The 21176-nt window shown below is 46.2% G+C and overlaps 1 protein-coding gene and 1 long non-coding RNA gene across 4 annotated transcripts in view; one reads left to right on the top strand and one right to left on the bottom strand.

The window, feature by feature from the left end:
• LOC310744533 overlaps positions 1-16484 on the top strand; it is an 86440-nt gene extending 69956 nt beyond the window's left edge. The window contains exon 2 of the long non-coding RNA XR_014539612.1: positions 16340-16484. This is a non-coding gene — a long non-coding RNA (uncharacterized lncRNA). The remainder of the gene's footprint in view (positions 1-16339) is intronic.
• The window catches only part of SETBP1 (SET binding protein 1), a 270233-nt gene that overhangs the window by 245867 nt on the left and 3190 nt on the right, over positions 1-21176 (bottom strand). For all 3 annotated transcript variants that reach the window (XR_014539525.1, XR_014539526.1, XM_083575494.1), the window contains exon 2: positions 33-689. Coding sequence is in view for 1 of the 3 variants with exons in the window: in XM_083575494.1 (XP_083431620.1) it covers positions 33-548 (516 nt within the window). In the remaining 2 variants the exon portion in view is untranslated. The remainder of the gene's footprint in view (positions 1-32; positions 690-21176) is intronic.

Below are 21176 nucleotides of genomic sequence, written 5' to 3'. Positions count from 1 at the left end.
ATCGAGAAAGAAGAAGGAATGGATTCTCTTACCTTCTTCTTGGAGTGTGACCGGTCCTCCTCTTTAGCTAATTTGCTATTTTTCCCAGCTCTCGAAAGCTTTTGCTCCCCTGACTGCTTAATGGTGATTTTGATCTCGGGAGGGCATATATAGTTCTCCAAGTTCTTGGGGGGCTTCTTGGCTCTCTTGGTCGTCTGGATTTTCAGCTTAAGACTCCCCTCTGTAAAGTTCGCCTCCTTGATGGAAAACTCCTGCTCCTCCAAGCCGTCTCCGGCCACCCATTTCTCGCTGTCTGTGTTGGAAGCGGAATCCACGTCTCTCCCGGAACAGAGCTCGTCTTCCTCCTCAGGCTCCATCCGGTCACTGCTCACAGGGATCCCTTTGGCAGAGCTGGGCTGAGGCAGCATGGCCTCCGTCCCAGCGCCACCAGGGGCGCCACCAGGGGCCTTAGCAGAAGCAATGGCCGAGCCCAGGAAATCCGACTCTCCTCCCCTTTGCCGGGAAGTGCCCGAATTCTCCCTTGGCTCCATGGCGACCCCCCGGTCCATGGGGTTTTTACACAGGGGGGAAGGGGAAGGTGAGAAGAGTTGGGGAGCCCCAAGAAGGGAATGGTAGCTTCTCAGTTAAGGTCTCTTAGAGTCCCAATAGTCCAACCACTGTGACGAGCTCAGAAGCATTCAGATCTGCAACTGGGGAGAAAACAGAAAGGGAAAATGCTGTCAGAACTTCAGCAGCTACTGATAATGAGGTTTATGTCAATTTGGGTTTGTTCATTCATTCATTTACATCCTACAACCTTACTTCCATATGTGCAAGGAGACATTCCAACCACACACCTAGAATTCAAAATGGCACAGTCCAAGAAACTTGATTCACTTGTTTCTGTCAAATATATAAACTTGTTCTTTGGGAGAATGGAGACTTACTAAATACAGTGGATGCTTGGGCTGCAAATGTAATCCATGTGGGAGGCACGTTCGCAACCTGCAGTGTTTGCAACCTGCGACCCATGCGTCTGCACACATGCGGGTTGCGATTCAGCACTTCTGGGCATGCACAAAGTACGATTTAGCGATTTTGCACATGTGCAAGCGCCAAAACCCGGAAGAAACCTGTTCCGGTACTTCCGGGTTCGGCGTGGTGTGCAACCAGAAATCACACAACCCGAAGCATCTGTAAACCGAGGTATGACTGTAGTCACTTACCATGGTAAGCTTAGTTGCACATAACAAGGGCTAAGACAGACAATTTCTGGCTACGGAGTTGACTTAAGGGGAAGGGAACTCCACTGCCCTCCACCCCTCAGACAACTGTGGTAGTCTTGGGGAAGGTGGCAATTCTCTACAACATTTGCATAGTGATGTCACCTTGCCTAGCATTTGGCCTGAGTCCTGAACAAGGCCTCACCTGGGATGAGGTCAGCGCTTGCATCATAACACTTCCAGTCTGTACAGCCCTACTTAACTCTTTCAACTGCACAGAGGCAGAGGGTTCAAAACCGAAAGGCGAATGTCATAATATAACCTGGGTCTTCGAGCATTAAAGAACTAGCAGCCCGGACTAAGTGCTGAAACAAAGATAGACACACTCAGAAGGGTTTTTCGTGGACACAAACATCATCTTCTCCTCATGTTGCATATTAAGAGGCTTGTGATTTGCAAATTTTCACTACTTCCCACAATCTAACTCCTTGCACAAGGCATTTTCAGCCCCAAAATTTCAAGTCAAGCCACCTCTACTATACCGAACGAGTCGCTACCGAAAGGATCCAGCAACCACAAATCTATCTTAGTCTCATACTTGGAGCAGACCGCCCAAACCAAGTTAGGTGTGAGTGCATTGTGAACATGAGTTAGTTGACCCCTGCATTGCAGGGCGTTGAATTAGATGACCTTTGGGTCCCTTCCAACTCTATTATTCTATGACTCAATCCCAGGTAAACACTAAATGAACCTGAGTGGCGAAGGGGACCAACAAAAGCATCTCACCAGAAGATCTCAGCGATCAAGGTGGAGCATAAGAAATCAATTGGTCCTTAAGGTAATTTAAATGTGGATGATACATGTTTAATTACCATCAATGGTAAACAATGTTACAATGACTCTTGGCTAAACAATAAAAAAATTGTCTTGCACTGATTTTTTAATAAGGTGTGTCCACTTAATCCTGTCTCTCTCACCTGGCTCTGGCACATACACCTGAGCTATCAATGAAAACTTAATCCACCTGCCTGAATAATAGTGTCTATCTAGGGAGCTTCAAAGAGGCTGTTTCACCACCTCTAATCCCCATCTTTCCTCAACTTGGGCTGTGCCAGAGCTGTGGGCAGAAGGAATTAAGACCTTAGGACACAATGAGGTAATAAAAAGGGAGCAGCCACAGAGCTAAGTCAGGAGGGGAAAGGGAAGCGAGTGTTTGCTTGATGGGTAGCTGGTGATGTTCCTTCCTCAAAATGAAGGAACTGTTAAGCTTTTGAGACAGAAGATCTGTTGAGGTCAAAGGGGGAAGAGCAGAGAAAATCCAAGGGGAGAGACAGACAGAGAGAGAGAGAGGGCGCGCAAGAGAGAGATTAGGTCCATCTAGTTTAGTACAGTGGTACCTCAGGTTACATACGCTTCAGGTTACAGACTCCGCTAACCCAGAAATAGTACCTCGGGTTAAGAACTTTGCTTCAGGATGAGAACAGAAATCGTGCTCCGGCGGTGTGGCAGCAGCAGGAGGCCCCATTAGCTAAAGTGGTGCTTCAGGTTAAGAACAGTTTCAGGTTAAGAACGGACCTCCAGAACGAATTAAGTACTTAACCCGAGGTACCACTGTACTGTCTAAGGAGCTCTCCAGAGTTTCAGGTGCTGGGCACTGAACGTGGGACTTTCAGAGATTTCTGGAGCAAACTGGAGAGCCAATCAGAGCTTGAGGGAAGCAGCAGACCTAATCTTTGCTTGAAATATTCTGTGATCTGGGTTGCACATGAAGCTGTGCTACTTGATCTTCAAGTCCCTTTCAACTCGTCCTCTCCCCTCACTGATCATGTTTTATGAACATCTCGCATCTCTCTCCCTAGTAGTCTCCCGCCACATTCAAATGCTTGCATCTTTCCTCACAGGAGAGATGCTCCATCACCTTTCTTCATTCTAGTTGCCCTGCCTGCATATTCTCCTACTCAATATATATCACCTTTTTATCAATTACTATCAGAAGGACTGACGCATATAAAGCCTTCAAAGGGAAAACTAAGTGCCAAGAAAGACTACAGTGGTACCTCTGGTTGCGAACGGGATCTGTTCCGGAGGCCCGTTCACAACATGAAAAAAGCACAACCCGCAGTGGCGTGTCTGCGCGGGTTGCGATTTGCCGCTTCTGCGCATGTGCGTGGCGTCATTTTGCGCTTCTGCACATGCGCGAGCAGCGAAACCCGGAGGTAACCCTTTCCGGGTCGCCACAGGACGTAACCTGAAAGAACGTAACATGAAGCGGATGTAACATGAGGTATGACTGTATCTCAATCAAAATTCTAAGTCTTCTTTCTATCCATCAATCTACCGCCACCCTTTGCTAAGGCATCCAAAACTCTGAAGGAGGGTTCAAAAATCTCAATGGCCTGAAATTAGGGGTTGCTGGAAAAGTTTAAAAAAGGGATGCAGAAAAGGGAGGTATGGGGAAGTCGTTGAAATAAGGTTTAAGAAAAAGAGGTTAAGAAATTATACGTGTTTATATGTTTGTTTGTTTATGTGTTGTTAGTTGTTAGTTGTATTGTGTTATATTATATGTTGGAAAATCAATAAAAATTTATTAAAAAATAAATACAAAAATCTCAATGGCCTGAACCCTAGAAATGTCACATGGGTGCTGCTTAGAAATTGGAAATGCCATTCTCCAAATCTAAGTAGCACACCCAGAACTCTCAAGGCATGTGAAAAGAAGAGACATGTGTCATTTCTGTCTTCCCAAAGCCGAGGTGTTAGGTAGTAGATTACGGAATCATATTTGACTCTGCAATTAGGTTTGAGATGCCATAATTAGATCAGATAGTTACCTTTCCATGTAAGTAGCTAACAGAGTAACAGGAGAAGGGATGGGAAGGCCAACTGAGATTAAACAACTGATGCCGCCATAAATCACAAAGCCCATAAAGGAAACACAGCCTAAGGTGCCAGCATGCCAGAAAAAACATCGAGACAGAATGCGCTGATGTTCGAGTGCAACGCCATAGACGATAAAGCACCACCACTGCCTGTTTGTACAAAGAAGCATTCGGCCTGTCACTTTGGGCCCTAAGGGCCTCTGCTATCTATGCAGTCCCGAATGCCAAGAGCACGTGAAAAAGGAGGGGCATCACCTCCTGGCAAATAGAAGGGGAAGAAATGGAGGCAGTGAGAGATTTTACTTTCTTGGGCTCCATGATCACTGCAGATGGTGACAGCAGCCGCGAAATTAAAAGACGCCTGCTTCTTGGGAGAAAAGCAATGACAAACCTAGACAGTATCTTAAAAAGTAGAGACATCACCTTGCCAACAAAAGTCCGTATAGTAAAAGCTATGGTTTTCCCAGTAGTGATGTATGGAAGTGAGAGCTGGACCATAAAGAAGGCTGATCGCCGAAGAATTGATGCTTTTGAATTATGGTGCTGGAGGAGACTCTTGAGAGTCCTATGGACTGCAAGAAGATCAAACCGATCCATTCTGAAGGAAATCAGCCCTGAGTGCTCAATGGAAGGACAGATTGTGAAGCCGAGGCTCCAATACTTTGGTCACCTCATGAGAAGAGAAGACTCCCTGGAAAAGACCCTGATGTTGGGAAAGATGGAGGGCACAAGGAGAAGGGGACGACAGAGGACGAGATGGTTGGATAGTGTTCTCGAAGCTACCAGCATGAGTTTGACCAAACTGCGGGAGGCAGTGGAAAACAGGAGTGCCTGGCGTGCTCTGGTCCATAGGGTCATGAAGAGTCGGACACGACTAAACAACAACACAAATACTGAACACTAAGCAAGGAAACATCACATTAAGCCAGCTTATGGGAAATGCTAAGTCAAAGGTCAGATTCAATGGTGCTCACCAGTCCAGTCTGTGCAGTTCCTGAACACAGTGTGCCCTATTTGGAAAAAGCTACCTGGGGAGCAAATGGCTCCAGATTATGCAAGACCAGAAAATTCAAGACAGAGGCATTTAAAAAGAAACCAAAAAACAGATTCAGGGGCATCGTCTGTCTGAAGAGACATGGAGTCGCGACCTTCTAAAACTAAGCGGTATTGGCTGAAGTAAGGGGTTGGACCAAGTGTTAGAAACTCAGATAGATCAGCTGGGCACCCAATGGCTGCTTAAACCAGGGTTACAGTCACCAAAGAGGAACACCTGGTTGGTTGCCAGTTTGAGGCCAGATGGTTTGGAAGTTGTATTTTTCAATACAACTTTTTGCTTCCTGAAATTCATTCGGATTATGCACATAAAATGTAACAGATAGAATTCTACAGGATGTGTTGAAAACAGGGAGATCCAAGGATCCCCAGGCATGTGCCTCGAGTTGGTGGAGATGTCAGGTGCCATTCTGATGCCCAGGCTCACTTTGTCACAGGTTTATGGGTCAGGTTTAAGGTGCTGGTTTTGACCTTTAAAGCCCTATGCGGCCTAGGACCCACGTACCTACAGGACCGCCTCTCCTGGTATGCCCCGCGGAGGATCTTAAGGTCCACAAATAACAACACTTTGGAGGTCCCAAGCCTCAAGGAGGTTAGATTGGTTTCAACTAGGGCCAGGGCCTTTTCAGCCCTGGCCCCGACACGGTGGAACGTTCTGTCACAAGAGACTAGGGCCCTGCGGGACTTGACACCTTTCCGCAGGGCCTGCAAAACAGAGCTGTTCCGCCTGGCCTTTGGTTTGGACTCAGTCTGACCCTTACGTTTCCCTCCCCTTATGGTCTTGATTTACCAGCTACTTAAAAATGAGGCTGCATTTTAAATTGCATTTTAACCTGTATTTTAAATTGGGGTGTTTTTCCCCTATTATGTTTTTAACTGTGATTTTATTGGTGTTAGCCGCCCTGAGCCCAGCTCTGGCCAGGGAGGACAGGGTATAAGTAAATTATTATTATTATTATTATGAAGTGGTCGATAGCCAGGTGCAAAATGTGCCTGGTGTCTGGCAAATTCTGAACACTAACTGGACCTGCACCTCAGCAACACCTCCTCAAAGTCCATCATTTTAGAAACATGGGATAAGAATGAAATGAATGAATGAATAGTAGTTTGGAGAAAAGGATGACAATTGGCATATTCAACCCATAATACTTTTCTATTCAGTACAGCTCCATGCCACTCACCAGCAACCCTGACAGTGGTTTCTTCGTCCTCACAGCAACCTAGTGAGGCAGACCACAAGCCATTTCCGTTTCACACCTGGGGAGCTACAGCTGAATGTGAGTGGCTGGCCAGCGCAGCTGTGAGGAAGAGGTTGGAAGAGTCCACTTCCGTTTTAGATGACCGCCATTTGCAGCTTTGAGTCCAACCTCTTGTTTACTATAGCAAGCCAACTGCTCGCTGCTTGAAACTGGCTTGTTTTAGTGAACCACAGTTAAGACTAACCACAGTTTACCTGTGCCCGGGTGTCATAGCAAGCGGGATGAGTCTGTAGCAAAAACTGAACCTCCCTGCGGCAGAAGAAGACAGGGAGCGCACAAGCCAGAGGTTCATCTGTGTAATCATTCACCACTGTTTAGTGTTGCAGCAAAAAGAATTTGTAAGTTGGCTGGGACCAGAGCCATTCAGAATACAGAGCCTCTGTAAGATGCTTTACACAATGTAATGCCAAGTGATGTGCATTATACACCTACGTTGTATACCAAGTTAAGCAATATAGGTTATGCAGCCACTCCTTTTAAAATTAGTGGTCACTGTGGAAACATATTGAAAACAGCAGAATGATTTTTTTCCCCTTTTCGGAAGGCAGGGAGATGACTCCCCTGTATTTCAGGCCACATATGATTATTTTGCAGGAACATCTTCACCTCTACCAGTGGAATTTTAGAGCAGAAGCTTGTGCTCCTTTTGGTGAAGAATTTAATTCAATTTTTAAACCTGACTATGGCTCAACATAGGGATGCGGGTGGCACTGTGAGTTAAACCACAGAGCCTAGGACTTGCCAATCAGAACGTCAGCGGTTCGAATCCCCGCGACGAGGTGAGCTCTCGTTGTTCGGTCCCTGCTCCTGCCAACCTAGCAGTTCGAAAGTGTCAAAGTGCAAGTAGATAAATAGGTACCGCTCCAGCGGGAAGGTAAATGGCCTTTCTGTGTGCTGCTCTGGTTCGCCAGAAGCGGCTTAGTCATGCTGGCCACATGACCCGGAAGCTGTACACCGGCTCCCTCGGCCAACAAAGCGAGGTGAGCGCCGCAACCCCAGAGTCAGCCACGACTGGACCTAATGGTCAGGGGTCCCTTTACCTTTACTTTTATGGCTCAACATAGCCTGGGTGGTGTTTGTGTGAGTTGTAATCAAGTCTGAATAGTTCTGTGCAATATTGAAAGCAGATATTATTTTACTGCAAGACCCGTAACAGTTTTCCAGAACACGAAGTTCAGTGATGAAAATGTGCAAATTCCTCTGCCTAACTTTCAAAACACAACAAAGCTATCGTTTTTCAGGGAGACTAAACCTGGTCTTTGTAACTTCCTCCACCAGTAACTTTTTCTCAACTTACTTTGCATGACCCACAGTCATCGTTCCATACTGAATACCATCATTTGCATCGGACAACTGCACTTCGCAGTTCATAGGGCTCCTTTGCTCCAAGAGGCCATATGTGGAAAACGTGGGCACTTAAATACCATGCCATATTATATTCTGTGGCCTGCAGTATTATACATCGAGGTTGCCAAGGCAAGTGTTCAAAATTTGCCAGGCATGGTTCAAAATTTGCCAGGCGCATTTTGTAACTGGTGCAGATCCAACTGTGACCATGTGGAGATCTCTGGATGCTAGATTCAGGTAGGTAGCCATGTTGGTCTGACACAGTCGAAATAAAAATAAATAAAATAAAAAATAAAAATATTGGTATCTGAAGAAGTGTGCATGCACGCGAAAGCTTATACCAGAACAAATTTAGTTGGTCTATAAAGTGCTACTGGACAATTATTATTTTTTTGACTGCGTCAAAAAAAAATCCTACCTGGAATCTAGAATCATGGAAGGCACCACATTGGGCAGCATGAAATGGAAGTCCATCAGGTATCCGAAAAAGTATGCATGCACACAAAAGATAATACCAGAACAAACTTAGATGGTCTATAAGGTGCTTCTGGATGCTAGGTTGGTGACTGATCGCCCCATCTGGCTGAGTTCACAGTTCATCCCCCTCCTCAGTTAATTCATACAACTACACTGTGAGGTAGCTTAAGAGGCTGCAAATGACTCTAAGGCTCGCCTAATGAGCTTCATGACTGAGTGGGGATTTGAACCCTGATCTCTCAGGTCCTAGTCTGACACTCTAACCACTACACCAGGTAAATAAATAAATAGGGGAAAATAAATAGGGGGAAAGCAAAATGTCACTTAGAGAAGTGAAATATTATCCTTGAAGCTTGAACTTGTTTTATTCTGGGTTGTTTTAATGTGTTGTAAACCACTTTGAGATTTGTTCATTAAAATACGCGGGTGGCGCTGTGGGTAAAACCTCAGCGCCTAGGACCTGCCGATCGTATGGTCGGCGGTTCGAATCCCCGTGGCGGGGTGAGCTCCCGTCTTTCGGTCCCAGCTCCTGCCCACCTAGCAGTTCGAAAGCACCCCTAAGTGCAAGTAGATAAATAGGTACCGCTTTATAGCGGGAAGGTAAACGGCGTTTTCGTGTACTGCGCTGGTGCTGGCTCGCCAGAGCAGCTTCGTCACGCTAGCCACGTGACCCGGAAGTGTCTCCGGACAGCGCTGGCCCCCGGCCTCTTAAGTGAGATGGGCGCACAACCCTAGAGTCGGACACGACTGGCCCGTACGGGCAGGGGTACCTTTACCTTTACCTTATAGAAATGAAATGAATAATGATAATAATAAATTTAATTGGGGGGAGGGGAATGGCACCTTGTTGTGGTGACCACAACCTAGGTTTAAGGTACCATTTAGTGATTAGCTTATATGTTTGACTTTCGAACACAGACCCAGGCTAACCCAAGGCAGACTGGTGTCAACATGGAGATTGCAATGGCAGGGCATTTTTTAACAGATGAAGCCACCATTAACAGAAAGACAACTGTGCATCCAGGCATACAGACATTAATCAGCCATCGTCTCTTCATGGGGACCATGGTTCTAACCACAATAGATGCTCACACCTTCAGAGGGAGGGATGTGGAGGTGAAGGTTGTCTCATTATAGACAGAGGCATCTCTTGAGCCAAGTAGAGAGTCCAAAATCAAAGAGCAATTATGCATCCCTAAGCACAAGGTCAAAGTTTAGCTGGCCCGAAGGGAGAAAGAAAACCAAGAAGAAGATTACATATGAGCAATTGATCCTACCAAGAGAGCAGAAAATACGCCCAAAGTGAGATTAGCAAAGAATGTGTAACATAAGCAAGCCTCTCTGATGAGTGGCCCTACGCCGAAGAGCTGTACATAATATATCACAGTGTGCAGCTCATAAGTTATGAGCCCTGCAATGTGATAATTGCTTCCAGATGAACCTCTCCTACTCGCATCCAGAAGTCAGGCAAGGCAGCATCAAGAAGCGGGGACTTTTCAGTGGTAGCGCCTTGCCTTTGGAATGCCTTCCTTCTAGCGTTAGAAGCTCAGGTAAATAAGGTAGGCACCAAATGTGTCCTTAATCAGGGTTACGGTCACCCCAAACGGAATGTCTGGTTGCTATTTTGAAGCCAAGCGGCTCTAAAATCGTACGACTTTTTGCTTCCTCAAATTCGTTCTGCTTGTGCAGATAAAATATCACAGGCAGAATTCTGCAGGATGTGTTGTTAGTGTGTGGAAACAGGCAAGATACAAGGATCCCCAGGCATGCAGCTCCAGAGAGTGGAGATGTCAGGCACCCTGGCATCTTCACTTAGTCGCAAGTGGCCAATATCCAGGTGCAAAACGCACCTGGCGAATTTCGGACGCTGCTTCCCTCTGTCCATCTGGGCAAGTCCCCCTGCTTCATTGATTCTCAAACAGAAATCCTGCTTTTCTCTCTCTCAAACTTCCAGCAAAGTTTTATGCCATTTTGAAACAGCGTTCAAAGTCTGGCGCTATTTCCGTTTTCATTATTGACATCTTTGTTTGGCTCTTGTTTTTATTTTATTTTTTAAAAAAGCCTGTTAGCCAACTTTGGAATCTACCAGATTAGAAGGCAAGTTATAAATACTGTAAGATAAATACTGCATACAATTCTACAGAGAACATTTATAACTACTGAATAGTATTCAACGTGGCATTAAGGAGAACTTTCCGTCAGTGCAAAGATTTATCATCCTTCAACAAGCTTCTTCTGTTGTAACTTTTACACACCTGCTGAAAACATTTCTATTCCATCAGGGTTATGTGTGCAATTAAGACCGCGTCTTTCCACGCTAATTGTCTGATTTTAACCTTTTTACATGGTGTTTACTGTTTGGCTATATGTACAGATGCGGGTGGTGCTGTGGGTTAAACCACAGAGCCTAGGACTTGCCGATCAGAAGGTCGGCGGTTCGAATCCCCACGACGGGGTGAGTTCCCATTGCTCGGTCCCTGCTCCTGCCAACCTAGCAGTTTGAAAGCACGTCAAAGTGCAAGTAGATAAATAGGTACCGCTCCGGCAGGAAGGTAAATGGCATTTCCGTGCGCTGCTCTGGTTGGCCAGAAGTGGCTTAGTCATGCTGGCCACATGACCCGGAAGCTGTACACCGGCTCCCTCGGCCTATAGAGCAAGATGAGCGCTGCAACCCCAGAGTCGGTCACGACTGGACCTGATGGTCAGGGGTCCCCTTTACCCTTTACCTTGCGGTTGTTATGTACAGGAACCCCAGCCAGATGGGTAGGATATAAATAATAAAATTACTATTCTTTTTTTTCTTGTTTTGAACCGCTGGGATATTTTATGAATTAGAGGTATATGAATTTTTTTATAACTGAATAATAAATGGTGGTCCTCTCTCCTCCCCTTGTGTGCCCCCTAAATATAGCCTAAAGGTTCTTCCAGTGCAGATTTTGGGGTGACATGGAGCACATACACAGGGAGAGGAAGTGAGGAATCACATTGCCCTAGTACACTATATTTTCTAAGCTCATTCAACACACATTTAAAATGCATGGTCTGCCCCCCCCCTCGGAAAAAAAAGAATCCTAGGAACTGTAGTTTGTTAGGGGTGCTGGGAAGTATAGTTCTGTGAGAAGGAAACAACACTTCCCAATATTCTTTGGAGGAAGTCATGTGTTTGAAAGATGTACAGTGGTACCTCGGGTTACAGACGGTTCAGGTTACAGACTCCGCTAACCCAGAAATAGTACCTCAGGTTAAGAACTTTGCTTCAGGATGAGAACAGAAATCACGTGGCAGCGGCACGGCGGCAGCGGGAGGCTCCATTAGCTAAAGTGGTACCTCAGGTTAAGAACAGTTTCAGGTTAAGAACGGACCTCCAGAATGAATTAAGTTCTTAACCAGGGGCACCACTGTATTTCAATGTGCTTTAAATGTACAACATGTACAGGCAACTCCACATTTACGCAGGGGTTATGTTCCTGGGCAGCAGGCTTTTATCGCATATATCTGAAACACCCTTGGAAAAGCTTACAAACACCTTCTAAACCTCTGGAAACCCTTGAGAAACCAGCAATGCTTACGAGACACTAAACTCCGCCAAACTCCACCACAATCGCTCCCTCCATACCTCCTTGCTCCAAACTCCAATTGCTCCTGGAATTGCACTTGCAAAGATTCGTGGGATTGCTAAGCACAGTTTTCATGTCTTTCTCCCCTTTCTGGACTCTTTTAGGACTGTTTTTGGCCATTTTTAAAGTCGCTTCCAGGTTCGGCACAGCCGCACATCAACTGGACGTGTGTAAATTGGTTGTAAAATGTAAAATGAAGGCAGTGAGAGATTTTACTTTCTTGGGCTCCATGATCACTGCAGATGGTGACAGCAGTCACAAAATTAAAAGACGCCTGCTTCTTGGGAGAAAAGTGATGACAAACCTAGACAGCATCTTAAAAAGTAGAGACATCACCTTGCCGACAAAGGTCCGCATAGTTAAAGCTATGGTTTTCCCAGTGGTGATGTATGGAAGTGAGAGCTGGTCCATAAAGAAGGTTGATCACTGAAGAATTGATGCTTTTGAATTATGGTGCTGGAGGAGACTCTTGAGAGTCCCATGGACTGCAAGAAGATCAAACCTCTCCATTCTGAAGGAAATCAGCCCTGTGTGCTCACTGGAAGGACAGATACTGAAGCTGAGGCTCCAGTACTTTGGCCACCTCATGAGAAGAAAAGACTCCCTGGAAAAGATGCTGATGTTGGGAAAGATGGAGGGCCCAAGGAGAAGGGGATGACAGAGGATGAAATGGTTTGACAGTGTTCTCAAAGCTACGAACATGAGTTTGACCAAACTGTGGGAGGCAGTGGAAGACAGGGGTGCCTGGTGTGCTCTGGTCCATGGGGTCACGAAGAGTCGGACACGATTAAACAACAACAACAAAAATTGGTTGTTGCCTGTACTCCACAGCCAATTAGTCATTTCCTAGTTGCATGAATTGAAATGGGAAGGCCCCCACTGTTTATATGGGGCTCAAAAAGAAGAGTTCTACTTATAAGACTTGTCAAATTTCTGGGTTCTATGGGGAAAGTTCTGATTTATTCCAATTTTCCCCACAGACTGCCATCACGGCTTAGGGGCTACAGCACTCTATGCAAATGTTTCAGCCAGGGAAATATGTGCAAAACAAAACAAAACAGAAATTAAATATAAATGTTGAACCAAGAGAACCTGGGTTTTTATAAGTTGCAAAAACAAGGCTGATTTGCATATGCCTGTTTTGCATAATTTATACCACTTTTGGAAGCCCTACAAAGGGACAAATAAAGGTCTTTGAGGCTCTACGTCCTATTCACTGGAAACCTTGCCCAGTCCTCCTGGGGTTTCTGACATTACAACAGACATTTCTCTTTCCCGTCCAATTTCACAGGCGTGATATTGTATTCTTACATTGCCGTGACTCGCCCTGGGACCTTAAGGTGGGAAAGAAATCTGGTAATAATGAATCTGCAGGTTGCAACCTGGCAACGGTCTCTGTAAAGGGCAGACACTCACACTGCTGTTTGTTTTTAAATGGAAGCTGAGAGTCTCAGGGTAGTAAACTTACATCCACTATCAAATTCCCCCCCTGGTGTAATTACCAGGTGCACACAGCCCTGCAAATTAAGATTTTGCAGGAATGTCCCTTTCCCGCCCCCCCCCCATACTTTGGTGTCCTGAAATGCCTCATCAACTGAATTATCTGCCGCATTACGGCTGGCTATTTATACAACGCTTCCAAATGCCTTCATATTGTTATGATTCACTGTTACTACTGGAGTCCCCATGCTAACCAGGCACTGTACACAAACCAAAAGAAAATACACAGGCCCTGCCCTCAGGAACGCTTCGTAGGTCCAAGAAAGCAGAAACAGAAGGGAATGGAGGCAAACACTCACAAATCGCATCTCTGCCCAAGATGGATTGCCCATGTTCCCACTGTGCTGAGGGGAAGAGTAGCAGGATGGGAATGAATTCAAGAAGCTCGCACAATGAATCTGCAGCGGAAGATGTGTTAAACCTAGGTGTTATCCCTTTCACGGGTCCTCCTCCTCTCCCTTTAATACAGTGGTTCCCCACCTTTTTTTGGCGATGCCCAACCTAAGCATCTCTAAAAATCCCGACCTATAATTCTTATTGCCTGTTGCCTTTGTCCATGGAGTTTTCTTGGCAGAGATACAGGAGTGGCTTGCCAGTTCCTGCTCCAGGTGGATCACGTTTGGTCAAAACTCTCCACTATGACCTGTCCATCTTGGGTGGCCCTGCACAGCATAGCTCATAGCTTCTCTGAGTTATTCATGCCCCTTCGCCACGGCAAGGCAGTGATTCGGGTCATGAAGAGTCAGACACGACTAAACGACTAAACAACAACATACCGTATTTTTTGCTCAATAAGACTCACTTTATTCCTCCTAAAAAGTAAGGGGAAATGTGTGTGCGTCTTACAGAGCGAATGCAGGCTGCGCAGCTATCACAGAAGCCAGAACAGCAAGAGGGATTGCTGCTTTCACTGCGCAGCGATCCCTCTTGCTGTTCTGGCTTCTGAGATTCAGAATATTTTTTTTCTTGTTTTCCTCCTCCAAAAACTAGGTGCGTCTTGTAGAGCGAAAAATATGGTAATTCTTGTTATTCAAAAAGTGAACTCCTATTCACATGGAGAAAGCCTCAAAGGCCATCAACTGTTAATAACTCATTCTCGAATTGACCCCCTTAAAAATCAAATTGCCCCCCTGTGGGGTGTGTGCCCCACATTGGGAACCATGACTTTAATGGCAGCCTGAAGGCCAAAGTAGACTCAACAACAGCAGCCATTTTGTTTAGCCACCTGTCTGCCACATTCATGGATAAATCAGGTCTGGATTTTAAAGGGGGCATGTCTCAATCCCTCCCTACCTTATCATCACCCCAATACTCAGGTACCCAAATCCTCGCTTCAGTTCCAGACGTTAGCACAGCTGGATGTGAAGATCCTGAGACGACAGGAAGCAATGAAACAAGACGGTGGAGGGTGGTCCCATCTAATGTTAAAACACACCTGCTTCATACAAATGGGGCGATTGTGTGATTAAGCATGTGTGTCCAGTCTGACCCTGACATGCAGGATTTTAAGGCAGAAGTTCTTCCCACCAATTACACAGGAAAAGCCTCACCTGCACCAGGTTGCCACAAAGGGCACAAGAGCAAAACATGGCAGAGTAGATAAGGCCCTGCTCACCAAGCCTTCTTACAGGTGAAGACAGGGGTGGTCACTGCAGAGGGCTAGTCTAGGCCATCCTTTGCCAAAAGGGGAGTCCTCCAGATGTTTTGGACCACAACGGTTGGGCTTGATGGGAGTTGTAGTCCAAAACAACTGCAAGACTACAATTGGTGCCAAAGAAGGACAGAACTTTCTTTATGTAAGCTACAACAGCAGCAAGAATACTTATTGCAAAGTATTGGAAGACACAAGATTTACCCACTTTGGAAGAATGGCAGATGAAGATGATGGACTATATGGGATTGGCAGAAATGACTGGCAGAATCTGGGACCAGGGAGAAGAGGCGGTGGAAGAAGATTGGAAGAAATTTAAAGACTATCTACAGAAATATTGCAAAATTAATGAATGTTAGAATGATGTTGGATAGAAATTAAGTGGTTTCCAGCTGTAATGCTTTAAGAATATGGAAAAAGGGTATAAATAGGTAAAAAAAGTTAATAAGAATATGCAAAAATGAATTGATAATGGATGAAAATACTGAGTTATAAAATGTCAAGTTATAGAGATAAGATGAATGAAAGAGGGTAAGAATTTGCTGATTTGATTATTTAAATGGGAATACAAGAAGGGGAGGTGTGAGGAAGTCAAAGAAACAAGTAAATGAGTTTTAAATTATGAAAAAGAATTGTTTTTAATTTTTTGTATTTTTTTCTTTTTTCGTGTTTGTTTACTCTTATTTTTTTCTTGTTTTTCTACTATGTGTTTTTGTATATCTGTTTTTTGTAAAATCTTAATAAATATTTCTTTAAAAAAAACAACAACTGCAAGACTAAGTTGGCGAAAGATGTTCTCAGTACTATTTTTCTAGAAAAAAAGTGCCAGAACTCACCATGAACACCTCCCTTGTTCTCTTAGAATGGCAATGGTGCCCAGCTGAGAAGTGCTGGAACTGAGTTCCAGTGAGTACTGACTGGGGGGGCGGGAAGCCCTGGATATTCTAGACCTTTCTCAGTCTTAGGGCCCTAGGTGTTGCATTGCAGGACTACAATTCCCATCATTCCTAGCCAGCACGGCCAGTGGTCAAGGACGACATGGGAATTGTAGTCCAAAGGCTGCTTTAACCTGAAATTGGGGAGGGAGGGTCTAAGTTCACCCAGCTTCTTCAAGTTTATTTTATTTTAAATGAGCAAAGTAAAACAGTAGATAGGGACGCAGGTGGCGCTGTGGGTTAAACCACAGAGCCTAGGACTTGCCGATCAGAAGGTCGGCGGTTCGAATCCCCACGACGGGGTGAGCTCCCATCACTCGGTCCCAGCTCCTGCCAACCTAGCAGTTCGAAAGCACGTCAAAGTGCAAGTAGATAAAGAGATACCGCTCCAGCGGGAAGGTAAATGGCGTTTCCGTGAGCTGCTCTGGTTTGCCAGAAGTAGCTTAGTCATGCTGGCCACATGACCCGGAAGCTGTACGCCGGCTCCCTCGGCCAATAAAGTGAGATGAGCGCTGCAACCCCAGAGTCGGCCACGACTGGACCTAATGGTCAGGGGTCCCTTTACCTTTACCTTAAAACAGTAGATAATACACAAAGGCCATATTCAGGGGTGGGGGAACTGGACTTCAAGATCCAAATGCCTAGACAAACTAGAATGTCTTATGTAGGAAGCTACCTTGTACAGAGTCAGACCACTGGGATTTTAGCTGATCCATCTTCAAGGCCCTTGATACCTGGCCTTCAAGTTTATCTCTTAGTTATTTGTTGCATTTATATCCCATCATTTCCTCCAAAGAACTCCAAGTACTAAATGGTTCTGTTCAGCGTTCAAAATTCACCAGGCACATTTTGCACCTGGCTTTCGACCACTTGCGACCAAGTGAAGATGCCCTGGCACCAGGATGCTACCTGACACCTCTGCCATCTGCCTGGGGATCCTTGGATCTTACCCGTTTTCACACACTAGCAACATATCCTGGGGAATTCCATCTGTTATATTTTATCTGCACCATCAGAACGAAGTTCAGGAACCAAAAAGTCGTATTGAAAAATACAACTTTTGAGCTGTCTGGCCCCCAAATGCCAAGTAGTTGTTCCGTTTTGGTGACCACAACCCTGGTTTGAGGAGGTAACTTGTGCCTAGCTGATATATCTGAGTTTCCAACACTGGTTCTGTTTAGGAGGGGGGTGGCGCTGTGGGTTAAACCACAGAGCTTAGGACTCGCCAATCAGAAGGTCGGTGGTTCGAATCCCCGTGACGGGGTGAGCTCCCGTTGCTCGGTCCCTGCTCCTGCCCACCTAGCAGTTCGAAAGCACGTCAAAGTGCAAGTAGATCAATAGGTACCGCTCCAGCGGGAAGGTAAACGGCGTTTCTGTGCAGTGCTCTGGTTCACCAGAAGTGGCTTAGTCATGCTGGCCACATGACCCGGAAGCTGTACACCAGCTTCCTTGGCCAATAAAGCGAGATGAGCGCCACAACCCCAGAGTCAGTCACAACTGGACCTAATGGTCAGGGGTCCCTTTACATTTTTACATAGCTCAGTGGTAGAGCAACTGCTTTGCAGAAGGTCCCAGGTTCAATTCTCAATATCTCCAGGTTGGGCTGGGAACGTCCCTATCTGAAACCTTGGAGAGGCACTCTGAGTCAGCACAGACAATCCTGAGCTAAATGGACCAGTGATCTGTTTCAGTATAAGGCATCTTTTGATTTTCCCGTGCCCCTAATTTGTATAGAATGTGGTAGGAATGTTGAAGGCCAATACTGGGGCTTCAAATGCACCAGGCTTTATCCCGGACACAGGAGCCCTGCAAGTATTTTTGCAAATTTAAAGAAAAGGGCTCTATCTATTGAACAGCCAGCTAGTTTCAGGTTCTACAACATTCCAGCTTCAAGCTTAAACCCAGGGCAGGGCTCTATACATGAAATCTACAGCATTTAAAATCAGCCCTGAGAAACCTCGTATACTCCCTGTGTGACCGAGGGGAAGCCATTCCTGTTTTGCCCTCAAGCTCCCCATCTGTAAAATGGGGACAAAGACAATGAGCAACACAGGGTGGTCCAAATGACCGGCTCAGTTATCCCCCTCCCCAACAGAACCCCCCATACTCCATTAATGCTGTCAAAAAATCCAACAGGAACAGCTTTCCCACTTCACTGTGCTGGGAGGAGCTTCTCCTGCTGAATTTCTGCCTGCTGCAGCAGCAGCGGCTGTAAAAGGGCACTGGAGCTTTGCAAGAAATAGGTAGGGGAAATGAACTGTCAAAGACAAGGCAGATTTGAAATAGAAATACGTAATGTCCAAAAGGAGAACATAACAGAAAGTAACAGATTCAAAACAAAAACCAAAGAGGAAAGGGAGAGAAACTTTGTATCATCAGATGCTCAGAAAAAAAGGAAGGCAGTTCTCTTAGGGTCACACAGACATAAAGCTTTGCAGGGAAACTTACATTACAGTGGTACCTCGGGTTAAGTACTTAATTTGTTCCGGAGGTCCATTCTTAACCTGAAACTGTGCTTAACCTGAAGCACCACTTTAGCTAATGGGGCTTCCTGCTGCCGCCGCGCCGCCAGAGCCCGATTTCTGTTCTTATCCTGAAGCAAAGTTCTTAACCTGAAACACTATTTCTGGGTTAGCGGAGTGTGTAACCTGAAGCGTATGTAACGTGAAGCGTATGTAACCCGAGGTACCACTGTACAGTGGATGCTCAGGTTGCGAACGTGATCCGTGCAGGAAGCATGTTCGCAACTCACAGTGCCTGCAACCCACAGCTCCGCGTCTGTGCATGCGCAGGTTGCGATTTGGCGCTTCTGTGAATGCACAAAGCGTGATTTAGCTCTTCTGCACATGCACAAGCGCCGAAATCCAGAAGTAACCCGTTCAAGTACTTCCGGGTTTGGCGTGGTGCGCAACCTAAAATCGTGCAACCCAAAGCATCTGTAACCCGAGGTATAACTGTACAGTGAATTCAGATTATCACAAAGTTTAGACAAGCAATATGTCCTCCTTTATATTTCTATTGGTTGAGAAAATAAAAACCCTCCTTCTGACTGAAGGTCCGGGAACTTGGTTATTTCTGAACTCCTTCAGCAAGTTGAACCCAGCTCCAAAAGCTTTTCAGGCCCTTTGCATCAGATTGGCAGGGTGTGACTTTAAATACATGTGTCTCTTAATAAAAGAAACCACTGCCACCCAGGTTCCTAGGACTGAATGCACCCTTGAAGTTGCAAGCTCTTGGCCACCCTGCAAAATCCTCCTGTCAGTATGGGAGGGATCGAGTTACTTCCCTCCCCCCCCCAGCAAGAAGATGAGCAGGATCAACAGTCGGCTTGCTTGGAGCATCCTTTCCAACTCCACAGATGTACATATAAGGCAATGGCACACTGGGTGCCCCCACCCCGGAGCGGGCTGGCCGGCATCGCTCCCTTGCCTCACCACTTTGACCGCACTGCCGGGCTGCTGACATCTTAGAGTTAATGAAACACCTCTGCTTTCAATATAAAGTAAGAGGCGAAAGGGCGGGGCGGGAGGCGAAAATATGGTCCGCATATGCTTTCTCTCCCTTCCGCTTGGTTACATGCCACCTACTTCCAACAGGGCTCTGTCTAGACCACCGTTTGCTTCCATAAGTCAAGAGAGGAAGCATAACCAAAAATCCGTCCTCTTCCCCCTCTTCTCAAGCTCTCAGCTCATGTTCAGAGACCTTTCCTAGAAAGCTGACTTCCTACCAGTCTTGAGGATTTCCTGTACCCTCTTCATCTCTGGGCCAATTCCGTTCTGCCTCCATGAAAAGGCACCCATGGCAGGGAGAGGGAGAACTGCTACATCAGAATGCAAACTCTAGGAAGTTTCTGCAGGAGCAGAGAGTTGCTAGGAGGGGCAGGGATACAGTGGACACTCGGGTTGTGAACATGATCCATGTGGGATGCACATTCGCAACCCGCAGCGTTCACAACCCACATCTGTGCATGTGCGGGTTGCGATTTGGCACTTCTGCACATGCGCGACCACCGAAACCCAGAAGTAACCTGTTCCAGTACTTCCGGGCTTCGGCAGTCCGTAACCCGAGAAAACACAACCTGAAGCAGCTATAACCCGAGGTACGACTGTGCAGTGGTACCTCGGGTTACAGACGCTTCAGGTTACAGACTCCGCTAAACCAGAAATAGTACCTCTGGTTAAGAACCTTGCTTCAGGATGAGAACAGAAATCACGCAGCAGCGGCGTGGCGGCAGCGGGAAGCCCCATTAGCTAAAGTGGTACCTCAGGTTAAGAACAGTTTCAGTTTAAGAACAGACCTCCAGAATGAATTAAGTTCTTAACCTGAGGTACCACTGTACTCAGCTCTCGTGTTCAAGAGGCCTTCTGCTAGGATTCTTACTTCCTCAGAATAAATAGTATTTCGCCCCCAGTATAAATTCATCCTAGGTAGCTTTCTAGGGAAGAGAAACAGAAACTAGCTCTCTGCTTCCTACCTACCCACCCATTCTCTTGGACTATGGAGCCTAGAGGCTCCAAAACACTAAACACATGAACACTTGCACTTCGCTGCCACTGCAGTCTCTCCTCCAGGCACTAAGGAAATAGGCCTGGAGCAAAAGAGATGCTTCTGATGACCCATAGGAACCATCATAGAAGAACTGATCTGGAGGAGGAGGAACCTTTTCAAGGCCATGCAAGTCTGAATCCGCTCACCCTCCCAGCCACCGGCTCCTCCCAGATCCCATCCACCCCTCCTTCACACCCAGACACCCTCACACACCCCCTACACCAAAAGCCATCCACCCCATGCAAAGGAAAACCTCATTACTGCTGCTCTGATGGAGTTTTCCTACAAAAGCTGCTATCCCCACTTTTCCCTCTGCTTCCGTTTGGAAGGGGGGGTCTTGGATTCGGCAGTGGGGGAGGGAAGGGCATGGGTAGGGGGTGAGGACTTGGGTTTGTTTTCTTCCCTGCTGGGGAGGTCTGGGCGCTCTAACAGACTGGCAAAGTTGACAGGGTTTTTCCACCCCCCCCCCCGCAAACAGGTCAAAACTCGATCTGTTGCCTCCAACACATCCAGATGAAGAGAAGGCACACACAAAAAGCCAGTTTGCATGTGAAATCATCGCAACAATGCGAACTAGATTTTCCTAAACCACAACTTTAGTGGATGGCCGAGATACAATTTTGGGGAGGTTGCACTGTTCAGGGGTTGAGAGAGAAACTCCATTCAAACAACACGGAAAGAAACCCTCCACTTCTCACCATCTTCTGG

This window comes from Podarcis filfolensis (assembly GCF_964270895.1).
Source record: "Podarcis filfolensis genome assembly, chromosome: 11".
Taxonomy (NCBI): Eukaryota; Metazoa; Chordata; class Lepidosauria; order Squamata; family Lacertidae; genus Podarcis; species Podarcis filfolensis.
The sequence above is the reverse complement of the archived record's forward strand: the minus strand, read 5'-3'. Positions and strand labels throughout refer to the sequence as shown.